Source organism: Aedes albopictus, chromosome 2 (assembly GCF_035046485.1).
Source record: "Aedes albopictus strain Foshan chromosome 2, AalbF5, whole genome shotgun sequence".
NCBI classification, from domain to species: Eukaryota; Metazoa; Arthropoda; class Insecta; order Diptera; family Culicidae; genus Aedes; species Aedes albopictus.
Window position 1 is genome coordinate 12,695,577 of NC_085137.1, and position 16,390 is coordinate 12,711,966.

Genomic DNA, 16,390 nt, shown 5'->3' on the forward strand with positions numbered 1-16,390 from the left:
GGCGAGATTTTTTGGTAGTGTTGTACTTTTTACAACGGCGCGCGTTCTGAAGGGTTAAACTGATGAAAATATCATGAAAGGCTCCATAGATATCTAAAGATTCCACAGGGTCAAATATTTGTCCAAAAAGTCACTAATGCACGAACATGTTGTTTGACTTGACCTTCGACTTGACTCGATCAAATTTTCATTAGTGTCAAACAGATGTTAATCCTTAGGTTTTTTTTACTTGCCAAATCTGGTGTTCAATTTGAAAGGTCTTAGAGCCGATGTACACGAGCGTTAATAGAGCTTGCTGACGTTTATTCACCTCTCTCTTTCAAGCAAGCAGGCGGGATAGGATTTGTTTTCATCGGGAAACCTTTCCTGATGACAACAAATCCTATAGGAATCAGTGAAGTACTAGATTGAAAGTAGTGAGCTGGATTTTTGTATGGTGAGATGATCAATTCTCCATTTCTGCAATGAAATGGCGCAAACAGTGTGAGTTATATGATTTATTGACTAATTTGATGCTGTTTGAGCAAAAGTTTGGGTACTGTGTTGTTGAAGTTGCAAGAAAAAAATAATACAACAATGCAGTTACCCAAACTTTTGCTCAAACAGCATCAAATTAGTCAAGAAATTATATAACCCACGCTGTTTGCGCCATTTCATTGCAGAAATGGAGAATTGATCATCTCACCATACAAAAATCCAGCTCACTACTTTAAATCTAGTACTTCACTGATTGCTTCCTATTCCGCCTGCATGTTTGATAGAGAAAGGTGAATAAACGTCAGCAAGCTCTATTCACGCTGCGTGAAGCCATGCTGCGTCACCGCAGCGTTCCTGCGGGGTATGCGTTGACATTAGGTCATACCGTCTACCCCCGTTGGTTTGAACGACACCTCATGCAAACCAACGGGGTTCATTTTTAATTTGAACTTCTAGTAACTCTGTGGGCATCGAAAAACACACTGATGGTAACCCTATTTGCTGTTTTGTTTTGATTCTGCGTTCCGTTTCACCCCGTTCCATGAGCAGAATGACGTTTGAATCATTTTTAGTTTGAACGATGTGCAGACTAGCGGGGGTCAAATTAAAAAGTGTTCAGATTAGATGCGGTCAAACCAACGAGGGTAGACGGTATAAATAAAGCTGAGTAAATACTCCTCAAGTAACAGACCTAGCTGAAAAACAGTTTCTTAAGCTAAATTTTGCTTAAGAGTTGTTTGTTCCACTCTTGTACAGCAAAAATGTTTGTTGGGTCTTTACTCAGATCTCTGTGAAGATTCACAGAGGCTCTACCAACGGAAGAGCAGCTTGGCGCAGCTACACTTGAAGATGGCTGGAGGGACATCTGATCCGCCATAGGTAGTACCTCGGCTACAGCACTAGGCTTTGCGACTCCGAGTCACAGAAACGACAGGTACGAGGGCGAATGTGAACAGTTGAAAAACGAGAAGCATGCAGCACGGGCGAGAATGCTGCAACACCGTACGAGAGCGAATGAGGCACGTTACAGACAGGCGCGGAACAGGCAGAACTCAGTCTTCCGGATGAAGAAGCGTCAGCAGGAAGAACGAGATCGCGAAGCGATGCAAGAGCTGTAACACGCTAAGGCCACGTAGGCTCGCGCAGAGGCTTTGTGCCACAGGCCGTCATGTGCCGAGATAATCACGGGAATAATCACACGAGCGAGCGTGAGGTGGTCAAGGAAGTGGCATCCCTATCCCACCAATGCAATGTTTTCGTAGCCAACATAACTGCGGCTCAAGCGTACGGCTCAAGCTGACAACCTATCTTTTAACACAGCAGCATAGTTTTAATGCTGGGTAAGAAAACAAGAAGACCATAACAGTCCCCTGGAGGTGGTCGAGAGGTGGCGGCAGCATTACGATGAGCACCTCAATGGCGACGTTGCAAGCACCGAAGGTGGCGCGGTAACAGATCTAGGAGTATGTGCACAGGACGAAAGATTTCCGGCCTCTGACCTCCAAGAGATTGAGGAGGAGGTTGGCCGGTCGAAAAACAACAAAGCCGCTGAAGCAGATCAACTATCAAGCGAGTTACTTAAACACGGTGGAGAAGCACTGGTGAGAGCACTACACTGGGTCATTACCAAGATTTGGGAGGAGGAAGTATCACCGGAGGAGTGGACGGAATGTATCGTGTGTCCCATCTACAAAAAGGGCGATAAGTTGGATTGCGGGAACTATCGCGCGATCACACTACTGAGCGCTGCCTAAAGCCTGTATCCGCAATAATCGGGACACAGAAGAACGGCAGTAACTCTGTACTGAATCGATAAAAATTGGCAAAACTTAACTGAGAACTCTTAAATTTATGTTTATTTTTTTTTTTTTATCTGTATTAACGAGATTTTTAGCCCTTGGCTAGTTCATCTCGGGAATTTATGTTTATTACAAGGGGTTGGTCACTCGGCACATTGTGCCCGGCACACATGCCGGCACATCTCGGCACACATGCCGGCACAATCCGGCACACATGGGCACAACATAGAAATCCAACTTTGCGGTATGGAATCAAACTGTCATTATACTTACGATTGCAAAAAATCCCTTCATACAGATTCTAGACAAGTGTTCTGGGTGGAATTTTGTCGGTAAACACCGACTAGACCAATAACATTCGCCAAAAATAGACAGGATTATAATTAGCGCAAAAACATTCTAAGAAAATATTCCACTGGGCACATTCGGCACACCTCCGGCACGTTCGGCACACTTCGGCACACACTGAAAAACAACCGGCACAGTTTAGGCACATATTGGCGCACGCTCAAAAATCACGGCACAAATGAAGTGTGCTGAATGACCAACCCCTTGGTTTATTATTTGTGCAAAATTTCATAAAAATCGATGCATTACTTTTAACTGTGGATGAGAAACAAACAGACGTCGTTTTTAAGAGTTTGTACAATCATGACCAATTTTCATTTGCATAATAGGTGGTTCTTTTCCCCTACAATTCAAAGTTCTGTAAGGATAATTATGAAATTTCGTAAGCAGTTATGATACTTGTAGAGACACTTACACATCGTGCTTACTTTGGACTCCGCAGAACTCTGCGATCGAATAAAGTTCGCCGTACCACGAAATTAACTATCTACTAAACGCTGTTTAGACCGGTGGTCCTCTATGGGCACGAAGCATGGACCCTACGTGCAGAGGACCTTGGAGTTTACGAACGGAAGGTGTTCCGTACCATCTACGGCGGAGTGCAGATGGAAAACGGGACTTGGAGAAGGCGTATGAACCACGAGCTGCATCAGCTGCGGACCCTACTGGAGATGAAACAGCCATGGACCGAGTGGAATGGATACGGCTACTATGTACAGCAGAGGCCACCCAGGCCTTAGCCTGATCGGTAGGTAAGTCGTTTAAAAATTACATTGAAATCGTTCAAGAATCCCAAAACAATACCAATTTGCAGAAATCAACAATTTTTTCCGATTTAGAAAAAGATTTTTTGAGCCTCCGGTACACATAAAGATGTGGCAATACCACCTAGGACCGTTGTTATGCTGATTACGGCAACATCGATTTGGTAGGATAGTTCTGAGGGATAGTTATGCCACTTTCTTGATTTTTCCATGTATATACATAGTTTCTTTCTGAAATAAAGAACATTTTTGGCGATTGTTATTTCGGAAGAAGACGTAATATTGTTTTCAAAAGATTATTGAAGATGTCAATTTGGCACTTAAATCTAACATTGTATTATTCCTAATAAAAAGAACTCAGCATGAGATGAGTGCGCACTTACTGACTATGACACCAATATAATACTGAATTGTTTTATTACTGTTACTTAGACGTTCTGATTACTCGAGAAATGCAATCTTAGGATCTACCATTACAGGGGCAGATGATCACGGTAATAAGAAAACTGTAAGTCTGCATCTATTTTCGAGAAATTTCACAAGTTACAAAAGAATATTTCGTTGATTCGTTCTGTTAGTTGTAATACATTAATACAAGTAGGTATCGATGAGATTTGATTGACAGAGATTACTGACGCCTGCACGTTGAAATCACCCTAATCCAAAGCAGCCTTACGGGCAAACTGTGTCAGTGAAGAAATCTCACTAGGGTTTGAATCGGATGGTAGATTGCTAAATTCGATTTCCTCGCTGATGATGTGCTCTGTAAAAGTCGAATAGAACATTTAAATTTTTAGAACAGTTTCCACAGCCTATGATAGTCTATCATACCGGTAGTTTCGTTGACTGGCCATTTCTTGTGACTCGGTGCGTACAGGACAATCAGCGCAAAGATATAGATATTCCACATTCCATAGACTCCGGTGAAGAAAGCCGAGGTGAACTCCAGATCGATGTTCTCGTCCCACTTCCATCGACCTTCCGATACCTGGCCGATGATGAAACCAATCACGGTCAGGGCCGCACACAGCAGGGTTGCCAACATGAGAAACTGGAAGCGGTAGATGATGCCTTCGTAGTGCAATCGACGGGCGGAGGACATCGAAGGGAGGGATGTCCTCTTGAGATTAATGTTGCAAAACACTCTCCAAACCATGTAGCACAGGAACAGGAAGTACAGTCCCGCTGAGATACCGGCCAGAATTATGAATCCAAGCTGAGGATGGTTTAATGATTCAGATTTGGAAAATTAGGAGAGGAATGTTAGTTACAGGGGATGGCCAAAATGTTTGGGATAGGCAACTTTCTTTTCTCTCACAAAAAAGTTCAACAAGCTATAACTTTTCATGAAGCGCATCAAAAAATCTCAAATTTTGACTGTTTGCCAACCTATTACGTGTGCATCATTGGTACAAATTTGGGCTCGATTGATTAATATTTCGCAAAGTTACAACCGTTCGCGTAAAATACTATTTTTCAGACAACTCATTTTTGAGGTGTCATATCTCGGAAACCAGAGAACCGAATTGAATGAAATTTTGAACCTACACTAACAATATGCAAATGCTTCACAAACGATTAAAACATAGGTACTTTTCAAACGTTGAAAAAAGTTATCATGGATTGACACTTTTTGGATTTTTCTCGAAAAAATGTAATTTTTTTACATCAATGCCAATAAATTTTAGTGTTGATATCCAAAGATTTTCCACTTCTGTTCTCAAGTTATCTCTAATCAGATATATTAGAGCCTATTTAAATTGAAGGAAGAACGCATTTAGTAATTTTTGTATGGTATTGTAAATTTGACTTATTTTCCTCTATATGGGTAAAAACTTCAATCCGGTATAACTTAATTCGCCGTGAGAAAATATTACATTTTATAACGTCGTACTAAGTATCAATATATTGTTGATAAACGTTAAAAAATTCATTCAATTCGGTTCACTGGTTTCCAAGATATGACAGTTCAAAAATTAGTTATCTAAATAATAGTGTTTTACCCGATCGGTTCTAACTTCGCGAAAAATTATTCAATCAAGCCCAAATTTGTACCAATGATGCACATATAATAGGTTGACAAACAGTCAAAATTTGAGATTTTTTGATGTACTCCATGAAAAGTTACAGCATGTTGCATTTTTTTTTGTGAGAGAAAAAAAGTTGCCTATCCCAAACATTTTGGCCATCCCCTGTAGTTCCTCGATTTTTGACAGGATGTTACACAAATCCCTGGGAGCTTTGTGCTTTCTCAGGTGATCACACTTGAGTTTTGATATTGTCGATTTGACGAATGAATTAAAATGATCACATAAGAAAAAGCTAAATGATTGCTTATTCAATCATACAAAACTCACCGCAAAGCTGGATCCAACCTTCGAAACCCAAATTGAGTAGAAGGGATTCCGCAACTGCACTCCACGCTCGCACATGTCGAACAGGAACAATGACACGCATCCAACGGCCACGGCACCCAGATGCTTCCAGTACGTCTTGAGCGAAGATTTTTCTCCAGTTTCCTGGATCAACATATGCTCCCCAGCGAATACCAGCCAGAACGACAGAAGACAGGCGTAGAATATGCCTTGACGGATGTCGCTCAACAGTAGCATGAAGGGCATGTCGAAGACTAGCGTGAGGTACTCCAGTGGGAGATTCAGGAATGTCAGGGCACTGCCTAGAGCTAGCAGCATGTACTCCAGTAATGCCGGTTTCCGCTGGAGCAAGTGAACGCGTTGCCAGAACCAAGCCATGATGACGACAATGAACGGTAGGAAAATGGTTTTCAGGGAGACCCAAACCTTGGTAAACCCACCATTTTGGTAGATCACCGACAGATGGAGGTCTTGAATGTGGCCAATGTCTAAATTCATCTTCAGGTCACTATCAACCGGAAGTCGCACATTCAGCAGATAGTAGTCATGATGTAATGATCCCAGTTCAAACAACGGAATGGCGTTACAATTGTACAGATATTCATCAGTAACGTTGTCAGCGACGCAGTCCAGATCTCGTCGCTCCAGCGATGAAGCTAGATACTTCCAATCGTGATCCGCATCACCCTTATTCCGGTAGGCCAACCGTGCATCGATGGTCATCTGAGAATGCGGCTTCAGCAAGATGTTCTTGTCATAGGCAATGTCTGTCTGCAAAACCCCAATCAGGTTCTGCTGCCACCGGGAGTAATCCAGCTGACGGCCCTCCCGCGGAAGCGGCATCTGGAACACGAACACAATCTGGTTGGCCATTTTCAGATCGTGGTTCTCGATGTCCAGGTGCTCCAGACTTTGGCAGTGATCGTCACCGCGGGAATACAGCCAAATGGAGGTGTCATTGTGCGAACCAGGAACGTCCTTGCAGATGGTGGCCAGAATCGTCTGGACGCTCGATGGAACGGGAGCTGGAAGATTAGCAAATGAATTCGTTACGTGTCTATTTTTTGGTCACAATAGTAGCATGATTATCCAATCGGATTACGTTTTGCAACGCCTCTTACAGATTAACCCAACAAACCCGATCAGCCTAGATAGCTGTGTAGTGTCGGTAGCGGTTGTTATAATTGGCTAAGAATAACACTACGGACCACCTGTTCCGGGGGTAAAAATCCACTAAACAGGGAACCCCAATCCAAGGTGTCAGGCGACCCTTGATGGATGAATGGTTGAGGGGGTTTAAAATATGTTCGATCTTCAACGGAGCCCGTAACGTAGGTAGATCGCCTTTATGTGTTGCGTTACGGTTCAAGATCTACCAAACCGAACCCTAGTGACATCCGGTTTGTCAAGTTGGGGTAATGTGTTTTGGTAATAAGGATTCACGGTACAAAGTCCTTGTTACTGGTGACAGTTTCTAAAATTGTATTTATTCTGCCTTGCTGATAGTTAAAGAATCGGACTTTGCCCACCCGAGACTACACTTGATGTTAGGAAAACAAACATGCTTTACGTATCCAATTGCGTACTAACCTATCAAGGACTGTTAAGTTCTAGTAATCCAAGGACTCACGTGCATTCTTATTGCAGGACACATTCTCTAATTTGACAGAGTTTTGCAACTAGCCTAAAGTCCCGGGTTTTTCTATGTTGTCCTGGGACTAAACTAGAAGCAAGACATGGATGGGGCTAGAGTTCCGATGCATGGATAAATATCAGTACCACCGTTTTGTTTCTCTCAGAATTCGAATGGATTGTGTTTGATTAGGGGCGCTCTTTCACTGGGATTTAAATCTTTATGATAACGGGACCTTTTCATCGCAATCGATTTCTTACACCTCTGGGATAACAAAACAGGAACTGTACAGAAATCGATGCTTCACTGCCTTTCAATGACAATGGAGTAGTACGACGTGCACTAAATACTAAGGATACGGGTAATGCCACAAAAGATCTAAATACTGGTCGCAGTGGCTCACCCGAACAGAAAAAAAAATACCAACAAACATTTTTGCTGTACAAGAGTTCAACAAACTGTTCTTAAGCAAACTTTAGCTTAAGAAACTGTTATTCAGCTAGTTCTGTTAGTTGGGTATACTTACTTAAAAATGAAACTAACATAATGACTTCACTAATCTATACGTTTGAGGATTTTTTCAAGTAGGTATTCATCCCTAAAAAACTGTAACAGTTCATAAATTATATCTTCTTGAGCTTTTATTTGATAAAACTTACAACTTTCAACAGAGGCTTCTCTAGAATTCTATTAACATTTTATAAAGAAATCCCTCGTCGATGAATTTGGCCTAATCAAGGATCGTTTCTTCTAACATAGAGACAAAGGCTGATTCTTAAGCTTAATATTCTATGAGCACTTCCACAGTTATTAACTGAGAGCTTCCTCTGGCAACGATTATTGTGCACGTGCGCTTGCCACATCCGGCTAGGAGTTATTGTACGAAGTTTTCTTTATAGCTTGTATTATTATCTGTTCTAAACCTTTTCAATTTTTTTAATTTCTCTAGAAATTTGTCAAGCAGTATTACTGAGAATTGCAAGAAGGGCCAGGAATTCCTTCAGTGCTCCTTGCAGAAGTTTATCCAAAAAAATGTTTCCTATGTTCCTAAGTGATTCATCCAACATTTTTCCAATTGCTAAGAAACTCATGGAACAAACTGGCGGAGAACTTCATGGAGGCATTTGAGATATTATACGGTTTCCTTCCAGGAAGAGTCTTTAGACGAATTCATGGCATCGCAAATTTCTACAGGAAATCTACTAGAAATTCTAGAAAGTTTATCCTAACATGAGAATACAGGAAGTTCTTTCAAAACTTCCGTTGTAGCGTAATAACAACAACGTTTATGAAGATCAACCAAACTATTTTTTTTTATTTTATTATATTGTTTTCCTAGGTCCTAAAAGTAAATCCAGGTACCCGCTTTTTATGTTTTTCTTATTCACTCTCCTTAACAAATATGAGAAAGAGAAAAATGGACGAGGCCACTTGCCTGTTCTTGGGTTGTATGTTTTTTAAGGAGAATGAATGAGGAAAAAGCTACCTGCACGGATGCCAAGTATTGTACGAAACCCTCAAAGTTAATGGAGGTCAATGAAATTAAATGGAACTGTGAAGATGGTGTGACGAAAAAAGACAACTATTTTCGAATGTATTTTGTCAATGTTTCTGGACATAGAGGAACTTGTTATCGAAGCTTTTACGGTGGAATTTCAGATGAAATCTTTGTGTGAATTTCTGCAGGAATATCTGCAAGAATGCCTCCCAGCCTTTCCGTAAGATTTCTCATAAGAATCAGTTGAATCAGTAGAAAAAAATTCTGAAGGAATCCTTGGAGGATTTTCTAAGACTTTCTTAAGAAATCCTTGGAGCAATTTCTGAAACAGAAATGTTTTGAAGGCATATCTAAAGGAATGTGCAGAAATCTTGGGAATTCATTTATAATCTCTTGTAGAATTTCTAAAGCAATCATTGGAGAAAATTCTTTAGAAAACTTTTGAGAAATTTTTTGAAGAAGTTCTGAACTATTCTTTTTTAATGTATCTCTTCGTGAATCATTTAAAAAAATGCAGTGTTTATTCTTTTTTTGAGAAAGTCCATGGAAGGTTTTCTAGATGAACGCTTTGAAAAAATCTGAAAGAATCTCTACGGAAAAAAATTTGAAGAAATTCGTAGATGAAGTTTTGGAACAATCCGTGCAAGATTTGTTGAAAGGAATTCTTGAAGTATTTTCTAAAGGAATCCATGCAACGTTTCTGGAAGCTATCCATGCAAGACTTTCTTAAGGAGTTCTTGGAGAAATATCTGGAGAACATTCTATAGTTCTAAAGGAATCCCTTGAAGATTTTTTAAAATAATTTCTGACTGATTTTTTTAGGATTTCCTGGATGATTTTTAAACAACTCGTCAAAGAACTCGTGTAAGATTTTTTAAATGAATCCCAGGATGGATTTCAGCAAAGATCCGTGAAAGAATCATTGAAAAGTCTGCGATTTTTTCTCAAAGTAATCCTTGGAGAAATTTTTAAAGAAATCTATGGAGGAAAATCTGGATATTAGAAAGAAGAAATTATTAGTCGAATTTTTAATTCAAGCAATGGGAGATTTACTGAAAGAATCTGTCGAAAAATTTGTGAAGGAATTCCTTCTAATTCCCAAATGGATCTTACATTTTTTATCGCTTCGTAGAGATGTTTCTGAATGGGATTCGAACAAAACGAGTTACTCAGGATTGCTCAGAGTTGCTCCAGTGCTTCACAGTTTCTTGCCCCTAGACCAAACTCCGGAGAAAGTTTTGAAATAAATCCATGGAAGATCGCTTGAGAGAATGCTTAAACAAGTTTCCGAAGGGATTTTCGGAAACATAAATCTAGAAAAACCCCAAAAAAATGGGGTAAATCTCCGAAATATTTTTTTTTAAAAGGCATCCCTAGAGATTTTTTTTGCAGAAACTCATACACAATTTTCTTACCTAACTCTTTGTAAAACTTCAGGGAGAATTCCTATTGAAATTTTTGGATAAATTTGAAGTTACTGTGGTGAAATTCTTGGAAGAATTCCCAAAGTAACTCCAGTACAAATTTTTGAAGGAACTTTTGAAACACTTTCTGAAAAACTCTGGAATATTTTCTGCAGAAATCGCTGAGTTTTATTTTAAAAAAATCTGTGGAGAAATTTCTGAATACATTTTTGATGAAATTTCTAAAGAAATGTCTAGACAAAGTTTTGAAAGAATGCCTGGAGTAATTTCTGCTCAAGTTCATGGATATTTTTTGGAATGAAATCAAAGAAGTTCAGAAGAAACTCATGCAAGATGCTTTGAAAGAATTCTTTGTAAAATTTGCAGATTTTTAAGGTTTTCTAAAGGAATGTCCAGTAGATTTTCTGAACGAGAGAAATTTCTGAAGTAATTCCTCAAACAATCTCTGAAATGATTTGTAAAACAATCATGGAGGAATTGGAGAAGCCATTCATGCTAGATTTCGTAAAAGAATTCTTTGTGACACTTCTGGAGGAACACATGGAAAATTTTCTGAAATAATCTGTAACTCCCGCTGTAACATGATGATTTCGTTCGGGAAGTTCTCTCAAAAGACCGTCGTAATAAAGTTGAACATTCTGGGTTCGCTTTCTTTTAGTAAAAACTGCAGAATTACAACAAAAGGCGACCGAGCAGATAGCGGTACAAGCCTACACTACTCGTACAGAAAGATCGTTCGGCAAATTGTGCTGTATTTAAATTTCTAAATTTCTGAAGAAACCCCTTGAGGAATATCAGAAGGGATCTCTGGAGGAATTTCAGAAGCAATTCGTAAAGGAAGCATTTTGAATCCATTCGTAAAGGTACCAGGGCAAATCTTCGAAGACATTTTCAAAGGAATCCCTGAATGGTTTTTTGAACTTTTTTGAATTTTTTGGAACATTTTTGCAAATAATGTTATTGTGTATGTCCTGTATTTGCTTTTGAATCAACCATACATATTTTTTTGAGAAAAGATTTCGATCGTAACAAGCTAGCGAGATAGTGGTTTATTCGATATTTGGAGATAATTGCTAAATAACATATGCCAAAAACGCCGAGCCTTGTATCGAAGACTCAGTTTTCATGTAATTTTAATATGTTTTGGTACATTTTGGTATACAATTTAAATAAATAATAATAAAAAAATGCTTCGAATTTATGTAAAATTTGATTTAAGGGGCTGTCCATTTTTTAGGGAATTTTAGCGATTTTTCGACACCCCCTCCCCCCTTTGTAAGATTTTTTGTATGAGAACCCAACAATTTTTGTATGGCGCGTAAGATTTTCCAAACCCCCCCTCCCCCGAAAAACCCTTACGTAATTAATGGACAGGCCCTAATAGACATTTCGAAATCTAAAATCGAGGTATATCTTTTAATACTAGTGCAAATGCAATCCGCTTTAAATCAAATACACCCACTCCATAAAATACTCATAAATAGCCATACCTATCAGTAATAAAGTAAACAAAGGAAGAGCGCCGAGACGCCATTTTTCGACGCCTGCTCAAAGCTTATTATTTTTGGAGTTCTACATCAGGTATCTCCATCTAAATTGGTTATGAATTCTGATAAATGCATATCGATTCCTCTGATAATTTATTTTTCCAAAACCAGATACAGTCCATTTTGCCTTAACTGAAAACTCTTAACTCAAATTAATAATACCTATATCTAGACTCGTACTTACCTATGAGACCACCCAACAGGAAGCAGAGAAATTGCAGAAACAGCAGACTCGAAACCAGAATGCTCAGCTTCTTGCCGCTGAGATTCTCCAGAATCGTACCGGACATGGCGCGGATGGCCGGTTAGCACTTTACTCCTTCAGAATCTGTGATCTGGTCACTTTCCACTGCACACCAATTCAGGATATGTCCACCCAGCAGACCAAAATCAACCGGTTCGATCAATAACTATACGCGGCAAGGTACTTTGCGTCCGATTCCGACTGTCTGTGCGGCTGCGACTGATGGAAGCAAAAAATGCACAAAAGATTCCTCTTTGGATTTTCTTCCGTTCTGCCTCCCTCACCTGTACCGCAAGCAAGCAACGGTATGAGAGTCTGGTAAACAAACCCACGAATACTGAATCAGACAGACCCAGACGCGGTTTCTTTTGAAGAATGCCGCTATCAGCGGGACAGAGAAGTCCGAGAAGTTGCAAAAGAAATGAATGAAAATCAAGTGTGTGTTGGTGATATGCGATTGAAATTTTTCCCAAAGGAGGAAAGTAAAGAATACTAAAAAGAATAACAACAAACTGTTGTTTGATTCTGATTTAGGATTCCAAAGTACCTAATTATTTTTGAACTTATTCAAAATTCATTGATGCATTCAAATAACAAATAAAAACCTAATCAAACTCCATTTTCCCATTATCCACCAGGAAAACTGTGGTGAAATATTTCATGCAAACTTTTTTCGCGGGTCGCATTTGTCACTGTTTAATGGCTGCGTGCCGTATGTCGTGTTTTGTTTACCATCAGGAATCTTCGGGCTTCTTCGCGCATGTCAGCTGTTTGCGTGAATTTTCATTGATAAAGTTCTTTGCGCGTACAATATTTACCGTTAGAAGACGGTGGTGTCCTTGTTAGTTTGTTTACACGCAAAGTGCCGTTAGTTCGCGTATGAATCGGTTTGAATCAGTGTGATTGTTGTTGAATGCAATCAAGTTGTTCCGTGAGAGAGTGCCGGACATCCGGAAGGGTACGTATGCTTTCTCATGAGTAAATTTGCACAAAACATAATATTTTCTATTTGAATTCAGCACAGGCCTGAGGAGAGCACAGGGGTAAAGTATTTCGATTTCCGTTAGGCAAGCATTCCTAATGGAAATGTTTTTTGCAGGACTCAGGGATAGTAAATGTTGAAGGAACTCCCACATTATCACTTGATGAAATTCTTACGAAATCGCGAAACGATTTATTTAAGTCAAACTTCTGTTATATTTTGTACAAAAAATACCAGAAGGAAATCTATGAAATAATTTCCGATTTTCTTTTTATTTAATTAATTTAATTTAAAAGACGGGCTTGGTGGTCTAGTGGCTACCGCTTCTGATTCGTATGCAGAAGGTCATGGGTTCAATCCCTGGCCCGTCCTTTTCATCCTACTTTGTATCTTTCTATCCACTTTCTCTCGCTCTCTCTTCTCTACATATACAACTCATGTATATTCATATGTTCATAGCCATCGCTAGAACCAGAAACGAATTGAAAAAGTTTCCCTTCCTTCCAACTTCCACTCACAGCACAGTGTATATATAACGCCTATAAGTTATGCAACCAAAGCGTGCTGTGCCGCTTGACCTTATTCACCTTATTCACCACACAATCTATCACGAACACTATAAATAACCCTATCCATGGATCGCATCACCGACCCAACGGTGACTCCCAGATCTCCCATCCTTTTCCGTCTAACAAATACCCCAGTCCGTGCGGGTTGTGGGGACGCAGAGTGCTCTCGGTCTCTAGTAGCAACAACCAGTACATTCTAACATTCCTTTCCCTTCCCAGCTGACTATAAGGACTTGGCCGGCGCCGTTATTGATCAAATATGCATGAGCTGCTAAAATTGCACTTTGAGAATGAGTTGAATGTCCCAGCCCCTTATTCAGTTGGATCTCAGTGCAATTGGTACCAGTTCAGATCAATCACGGAGGAGCAACCATTGACATGTATAGTCAGAATTGATCGTTGATCGTTGATCGTTATTTAATTAATTTAATTTAATTTAATTTTTTGGAAATTATCTGGAATAAATTCTAATAAGAATCGTATACGATCAGCGCATTGCAGGCCAAAATGTTTGCTGTAACTTTTTATAGAGTGCAACAAAAATTTTCAAATTTTGACTGTTTGTCAACCTATTATATCTGCGTTATTGGTACAGATCTGAGCTCGAATGGTTATTTTTTTGCGAAGCTAGAACCGTTCTAGTAAAATACTTTTTTTATACAAACTATTTTTGAACTGTCTCAGGAACCAGTGAACCGAATTGAATGAAATTTTGAACATTTATCAACAACTAGCAGTCCCGGCAAACGTCGTCCTGTCTGCCTACTCTGTTTTTTGACATCCGGTTTCATGAAGAAATGCCCCTCAAAATGGAATTTCAGATTTTCCCGTTTTTTCTTGCCTTCCCGGTCACTTTTTCTAATTATTTTTCCGTACGAACACTTCGGAGCCCTGTACGAATGCAACACTGAAAGAATGGTGTAGATCCGGTGGCCCGTTCCCGAGCCTATTCGTGACATACAAACACCATTCCATTTTTATTCATATAGATATATTGATACTTACAGTATGACCCATAAAAAAATGCGACATTCCATTTTTTTGCAGTATTTGATGATTTTTAATGAAATAATCCCAATGAATTAAACTTTTTTGGATTAGGATACAATAAGGAGGTCATTGTCATACAGGATCTCTAAAATTTTTGTCAAAATATTCATTGGTTACGTATATGGGATACCTTATAATTGTTAACAATTTCTAAATAAAATCAAGTTTTCCTATAATTTTCATAGCAAAATGAACTAAGATAAAAACTTTTAAACACATGGAATCCATGAAGAAATATGTAAGGTGCTACATATTAAAAACCGTATATAAGATAAATTAATAAAAAACTTAACACTGTTAGAACATTTTTCAAAACATTTTTTCGTCGATGTAGGCATATATACCTACCTTTATTATAGGTACAAATACTATGTACTTAAAAACAATTTCATGCTTAAAACATAATATTTTCTAAAAATTATCATTTGTCAAATAATTCAATTTTCACAAAATGTCTCTTAATTTATAAGTTAATATTTTTTTCGTGCTTGTCCGACGAACCAACCAACTCCTGAAAACCTTATCCAGCCATAAAAGTACTATTTTGAAAATAAAATTTGATTGAATGTGATTGAAAGCAATTGAAAGAAACTTATATCCTTAAAAAACGGCCTCTGGCGCGTGAACGATTTCGACATCCATATGTTCAACGTTATATTTCCGAAGGTATTTGCATGGAATCAGTCTATGTTCCTTTGCCATTATAAGATTAGTGGCTCTACTATACTATCCAATAGATACATGCGAGGTTAATCAGTTCGAAGTAGGGGAACGATGACTTTGAAAACTGTCGCATTTTTTTATGGGTCATACTGTAATATGACGTTATAAAATGTTATATTTTCTCACGACGAATACAGTTATACCGGTTTGACATTTTCACCCATATAGAGGAAAATAGGTCAAAACGAGAAAGATCCTAAAAGTGTCAATTTATCAAAACTTTTTTCAACGTTCAAAAACTACCCATATTTTAAATAATTTTCAAGCATTAATATATTGTTGATAAACGTTCAAAATTTGGTTGATTGGTTTCCGAGATTTGACAGATCAAAAAATAGTTTTCTAAAAAACAGTGTTTTACGAGAACGGTTAGGAAAAATCCTCCTGCGATTTTTTTTAATGATGAACTCCCAGAAGTTGGAAGCATCCAAATAAGATTCGTATTGGTATTAATTGGTTTTCCTCAAAAAAACTCGTAAGGGATTCCTTCAGTCCACTTGGGATTTCTTCAGGAATTTCTGCTGCAGATTCTTCCCGAGGGGTTTTTACAAAAAAATCCTCCGGGAATTGCTGTTGGGAATCCTTCAGAAATTTTTACTGGAATTCTTTCACGGTTTTTTCTCCGAGGAATCTCTAGGGATTTCTCCTAGGATGTATCGTTAAATTTTACCTTAAATTACTCTATGGAATTTCTAAGAATTAATTTTGCAATTCCTGGAAAGATTTCGCCAAGGAGTTTTCTAAAGCTTCCTCCAGAATTTTATGTTGACAATTCCATCCAGAAGTCCCTTAGGGGAGAGGTACAGAAGTATTGCTGGAATTTATCCAGCAGTTCCTTTTCCTTGAATTTCTGCAGATACTCTTACTTGGTGGAAAAACTTGTAATTAGAAGGCACGAAATGTTGCTAACTAGCAAATTGAGAGATGAAATTTGTGAAAAAAATCGCGTTCTGGGAT

The 16,390-nt window shown here is 38.8% G+C and overlaps 2 protein-coding genes across 3 annotated transcripts in view; one reads left to right on the forward strand and one right to left on the reverse strand.

Annotated features, from left to right (window-relative positions):
- Nucleotides 1-3,644: 3,644 nt before the first annotated feature.
- On the reverse strand, nucleotides 3,645-12,319 carry LOC109429878 (protein wntless). The gene is made up of 4 exons (XM_019705863.3): nucleotides 12,050-12,319; nucleotides 5,746-6,788; nucleotides 4,220-4,604; nucleotides 3,645-4,151 (listed from the first exon to the last, which is right to left on the reverse strand). The coding sequence occupies exons 1-4, from the start codon at nucleotides 12,153-12,155 to the stop codon at nucleotides 4,045-4,047; spliced, it is 1,641 nt and encodes a 546-aa protein (XP_019561408.1). The 5' UTR covers nucleotides 12,156-12,319; the 3' UTR covers nucleotides 3,645-4,044.
- Nucleotides 12,320-12,870: 551 nt separating this feature from the next.
- LOC109429879 (MKRN2 opposite strand protein) overlaps nucleotides 12,871-16,390 on the forward strand; it is a 35,496-nt gene continuing 31,976 nt past the window's right edge. Inside the window, exon 1 of one of the 2 annotated variants that reach the window (XM_062849184.1) lies at nucleotides 12,871-13,067. The gene's annotated coding sequence lies outside the window, so the exon portion shown is untranslated. The remainder of the gene's footprint in view (nucleotides 13,068-16,390) is intronic. The other variant, XM_062849183.1, reaches the window with a different exon arrangement.

Coding starts and splice junctions, on each gene's coding strand:
- LOC109429878 (XM_019705863.3), bottom strand. CDS start 12,155: ATGTCCGGTACGATTCTGGAGAATCTCAGCGGCAAGAAGCTGAGCATT. Junction 6,789..12,049: donor CCTGTTGGGTGGTCTCATAG/GTAAGTACGAGT, acceptor CTAATCTTCCAG/CTCCCGTTCCATCGAGCGTC. Junction 4,605..5,745: donor AGGTTGGATCCAGCTTTGCG/GTGAGTTTTGTA, acceptor AACCATCCTCAG/CTTGGATTCATAATTCTGGC.